A 5,677-nucleotide genomic window follows, 5' to 3' on the forward strand; every position below is an offset into this window, starting at 1 on the left:
AACATTAACATCACTGTAGTAGAGCATCTTTTCAACATTGTGATTTCTTTTTTTTTTTCCTATTCTGATTTCATTTTGTAATTTGTACACAGGAAACAACACATGAAAAATTAAATGAAGAAGTAGCATCCCACACTTTGGTCAGTTAATTACAACATAGGTCAAAACATCCATGACTTGTATGTACATAAATGTAGTTGGCAATGGCATTATAGGAGGAAGAATAGATAAACATTGAAAGAATATAACAGCCTTAGCAGTTGTTTCCTTGTTTGGCTTGTACTTCCACTTGTTAACACAAACTATTCACACCATATCAGGAGATTCCTGTCATTCATTCCAGAATTATCTACAGAGCAGGATACATTTTTTAAGTAATTGTAAGTAGCATATCATAGTTGCAGTTGTGCTTAACAATTATCCATTTTATTTTTACGTACTAGGGTTTGGCCGGAGAGATGTTGTGGAGCACTTGCTTCAGAATGGTGCCAACGTTCATGCTCGAGATGATGGAGGTTTAATTCCTCTCCATAATGCTTGTTCATTTGGACATGCTGAAGTGGTGCAACTTTTGCTAAAACATGGTGCTGATCCAAATGCGAGGGATAATTGGAATTATACACCATTACATGAAGCAGCTATCAAAGGCAAAGTAGATGTTTGTATTGGTGAGTGAAACTACTGTGTTAATCAAAGTAACTCATCATTATTGTTGGACAGTTTATTTCCTGATTGTTAAATGATTTACATCTTTCTTGATGAATGTATGTAAAATCATCAGTGTAACTTTGTTACTTGAATGACAAAATAAGAAGTCCAGTATCTCAAGTGCTTTTGAAAGGAAGATTTTTTTTTTCTTAGAGGGTAATTATAAATTTATTTAATATTTCATTATTTGTTCACTTACGTGACTGATAAGTATGTTTTAATGTGCTTGGTTAATCTGCCTTTTTTGGAGGTGTATTCATTGCTTCATTTTAATTGGAGTGTAATTTGTGCCTTGGTGAGTAAACTTGTTGAACATGTATACTTTGAAAACTTACTAATTTGAATTAATGAAAATTTACCTTTAATGTAAAATATAATTAGATCTCTTGCAAATCTTACTTTTCATCTATATATGAACAACATGGCTACTTTAGTTTTACAAAACCAGATGAGTGTTTGTTAGTAAGTTCTATGTTTCAAACTTTCTTTATTCCAATTTATTCAGAAGCAATTTGTTGCATAAGCTAGTAATCTTGTTGTTTGTATAAAGTAACAAAGATTTAATGTTTTGGAATCTAAGTGCACTTGGGTTGCAGATACAAATGGAGAAAGTATGAACATGGAAATCATAGATGTAATTAGAAAGCTCTGACAAAGGTAATTTTTTGTGTAATTTGTCTTGGGGACTTTAACAAAGACTATAAATGCTAGTCTGTCTCTGTCATGCACAAGTGCTACACTCAATTGGTTCCATGATACACACTTTTTGAGGGTTAGCAATTATAAATAGCAAACCTTATGTTATACTTACTGGTGTGTATAAGAAAATTATATTCTTTATTTTTGCCAAATTTAATTAGTTTTCATCATTTATATATAAATTCTGATTTGCAAACTCCTCCAGTTCTTCTTCAACATGGAGCAGATCCTTCCATCAGGAACACAGATGGAAAAACTCCATTAGATTTGGCTGAACAATCTGCTCGAGCAGTGTTGACAGGAGAGTACCGTAAAGATGAACTTCTTGAAGCATCTCGAAGTGGAAATGAAGAAAAATTGATGTCCCTGCTTACTACATTAAATGTTAATTGTCATGCAAGTGATGGAAGAAAGGTATGTATATCATAGTCATATTCTTGAAAGATGTTGAAAAGAAATTCTGTGCAAAACTGTATCCAAGAGATATGGAATCACTTTGTTTTAATGCTTTTTTTATTCCATGGTATAAAAATAGTATCAGCTTTTAATCTTAAATTAAAATTTTGCTGAAAAGCAATGATGTGAAATGAAAATGTAGCTTGTGAATTTGATTGAAATTTCATGATTGTTGCCTGAATTCATGCACTTCTGGATAACAACTAATGTGACTGGCTTGAAACAAAACTATATAATAGTTTTTGTTTTAGATTGAACAATGTTGTTGAAGATTTTCTGAACTTAATTCAAAACACATTAATATTGAAATATATACTTGTGTGTATATTTAGATACATAACATATCTGCATATTTATGCATACACAGGTACATTGGTAAATGCATATATGAATAAAAATTATTGGGTAGTAATAATATATTAAGTATAAAAACATTGTGTAAATAGGCAAAATTCTAGCATTTTGTATACAATTATTAACTAAAAGGGATGGGAATTTTCTACTAATCTACAAATTTCTTACTTTCTAATATTGGAAAGAGTTGTTTGTGAAATTCACAACAATCCAGGGAAAAGTTTGGGGTGAGTGTTAATACTTTATTGCCTGTTTTACTGGTACAATAACATACTTAACATGGTCAAAGTCAAGCTTTTTCAACAAGCATTGCCATATTTCAATCTTGTATAACATTGACTTATTCTGAGAGGATACTTCCCTTCGCTCACAAGATTACCTATTCTCATTTATTGCTGCCCTCTATATGCAAACTATTTTATTACACATGCCACAAGCCTTCCGCACCCCCTTATTGGAATCAAATAATTCCAACATGTGTCTCATGCAAATCATCATGCATCACCTATCCACCAATAGGAACATAATACACTCACATGATGCATGTGACTCCCTCTATGTGCCTCTACCGAACTATCACTTCTCATGTGGCAGCACTTGCCCTCAAATGTCTTTCTTTATTTGTCTGGTTTCGTATTTGGGATCGTATTTTCTTGAAGTGTTTTAATTTAATTTAATATACTTTTGTGGAATACATCGGATGTTTTGGTTCCTCCAGTTTTGTCAGAAGGATTTGAAATTGTTTTTTGCCCCACCTCCCTGTCCCAGGTACCTGTTTCCTTCCCTTCTCTTCGGGATCCAGTAGCTTGCCAGCATGTATCAGAGGCATTACAGGACCTTCTCACCCATCAGGCTATAAAACCTATTCACATCATTCACCGGGAATTTACTCCCATCTATTTGTTGCTCCCAAAAAAACCAGGGACTGGAGGCATGTCATCAATCTGTCTCACATCTATTGCTTTGTTCATCTCCCACATTTCCTCATGGAGTCCTACCTCAATCTCTGGTGGGCTTATTCTCCAGGTCTAGGGATGACCAAGATGGACATCTCCAATGCCTATCTGCATATTCCCATCTCGGAATGGTCTCGTCCTTATCTTTAGTTCATCTATTGAGAGGTGGTATACCAATTTTGCACCCTACCCTTTGAGCTGGTTTTGGCTCCATACATTTTCTGTCGGGCGGTATGAGATTTTACTCTTCATCTTCATGCCTTGGGGCTGCATTTCCATTTTTACATGGATGACTGGCTACTTCTGGCCCATTCTGAACAGAAGTCAGCATGTCATACTCGTAGGCTCCTTCTTGAAGCTGCTCAGGTAGGCTGGTTAATCAAATTGGAGAAGTCCTTCCTAACTCCTACCCAATACTTTGTACATTTGGGTGTCTTTTTCAAAACTCACCTCAGTTGGGCTCAGCCTTCTCCTCTCAGACTCTGTTCTATGGAATCGTCAGTTCACCACACCCTATCTGCTTCCTCACTTTCTGCAAGTGAGGTTCTGTCACTTTTAGGGATGTGGTCTTCTATGACACCAGTAATCTCCCTTGGCCGTGCACACGTGCGCTCTTCAGTGGACTCTGAATGATAGATGGAACCTTAATTGGGATCCCTTGGATGATCCCATCACCCTTCCTCCTTCCCTTGTAGACAATTTCCTTTGATAGTTGAACAAGATTCGCACATCAGCGGGTGTCTTTCTTCTCCTCATCTAGACTGTTCATGGAAGCATCCCTTCAGGCCTGGGGTGCATGGGTCGATCTCCAGGAGGCTTTGGATTGTTAGTCTCTAGATGAACATACTTTATATATCAACATCCTAGAGCTCCTAGCCTTTGTTGGGCTTTGGATTACTTTGGATAAACGAATCTAGTTTCATGTTACAATTTGAAGTCCTTCTAGAAAGAAAAGTTTAATTTAGGTTTATTTAGATTTCTTTTGGTTGTTATGAAGTTGATTGAATTGACCAATCCCATTTTGAGATAGGGTAGGGAAAATAACAGCTAAACTATAAAGTTAAGTTTTGCTTTAAAAAATGTTTGAAATGTATTTAGGAGGTTTTGGGGATTACTCAAAGGAAATTTGAGATTTTTGATATGAAAATTACTTTGCACACAGACTATTCAAAACAATTACTCAATACATTCATGGACAAATCTTTATTTTATTTTATTTAAAATATTCCACTTTAGGTTACTCCCCATGCTACTTTGAATTCATCAAGAGTAGTGATTGTTGAGAAGGGCCTGCTTAACATCTTTGAGTCAGAGATTCTTGCTGGTTTCTCCAGTCAAGGCATTTCAAATGGAATTATGTGATCTACCAACATTCTTATTGTGACATTTACATTGCCATGCCTAACTGCCACTGTCAAGGCAGGTTATCTCAATTGTAAGGAAAGTCCCTATATACATAACCCTCTCAAATGTTTCCAATGCCAGAGGTTTGGACACTCTCACATCTTGTTGTGGTGCTTTGATGTGTGTTCATTGTGATGGCAAAGACCATAACAGCTATGAGTATCAATTAAACCCACATTGCATTAATTGTAATGGTTCCTACCTCTCATACTTTTATTCTTTCCCTAAATTGGTGAAGGAAAAATAGGTATAGCATTTGAGAACTGTCAACAACATTTCATACCTCAAGGCATTGAATTGCTGTCCCCTCTTTCTCTTTAGACATATGCTGCTGCACTCTGTTTCACTGCTACAGTGGGAAGTCTAGACAGATCTCTCTGTTCCTCCCATGGAGTCCTTCTCTCACCATGTCAAGAATCTCCTGCCCTCTGTGGAAGCACGAGTTGACAAATCTAAGACTATTCCTGTCTCTGTTCCCATTTTAGTCACCAATGAATATTTGGGCTCCCTCTCCTTTGATCCAGAGGTGCAGGACCATTATTCAGTCATGCATTCAATCACTGGAGTCTCCTTCATATGACAGAGACTTGGCCAATTGAACTAGTTCAAGATCCATGGAGATTGACTGACCTTTTTTTTACTAAACAAATATGTCAAAAACAAAATGCTCTCCTCCCAGTTCTTCTCTTTCTAAATAAAAATGGCCACTTTGATAGCTCACACTCTTGGGGAGTGCTTTTCTCACCTTTATAGCTCTTCCATATCTTCTCCTGCTTTCTTGGGTGTAAAAACAGTCTGTAATTCCTACATTCAACCTTCATATCCAGGCGTGGCTCACTGAATTGTGTTTGACATTAGACAATGTTTTGGAGTCTGATGACCAGCCCATCCTGCCATGGCTCATTACCATCCCCATTTGTGTGTTTCTTTGAGTCACCTGAGGAGGACAGATACTTCTGATTGGCAGTACTATCTTCTCTTTGTTGAACATCTTTTGAATCATTCTTCTGTTCCTGTTTGTATGGATGGTTTGAAATCAGGTGACTCTGTGGGCTCTGCCATGGTTTCTCATAGGATCCCCCTCTACAGATTCTTTGTTC

At 36.5% G+C, this 5,677-nt stretch overlaps 1 protein-coding gene across 1 annotated transcript in view; it reads left to right on the plus strand.

Annotated features, from left to right (window-relative positions):
* LOC106458746 (tankyrase-1-like) overlaps positions 1-5,677 on the plus strand; it is an 86,892-nt gene that overhangs the window by 10,429 nt on the left and 70,786 nt on the right. Inside the window, exons 2-3 of the mRNA XM_022385054.1 lie at positions 444-668; positions 1,613-1,821. Coding sequence (XP_022240762.1) covers positions 444-668; positions 1,613-1,821 — 434 coding nt within the window. The remainder of the gene's footprint in view (positions 1-443; positions 669-1,612; positions 1,822-5,677) is intronic.

Source organism: Limulus polyphemus, unplaced genomic scaffold (genome assembly GCF_000517525.1).
Source record: "Limulus polyphemus unplaced genomic scaffold, Limulus_polyphemus-2.1.2 Scaffold508, whole genome shotgun sequence".
Lineage (NCBI taxonomy): Eukaryota > Metazoa > Arthropoda > Merostomata > Xiphosura > Limulidae > Limulus > Limulus polyphemus.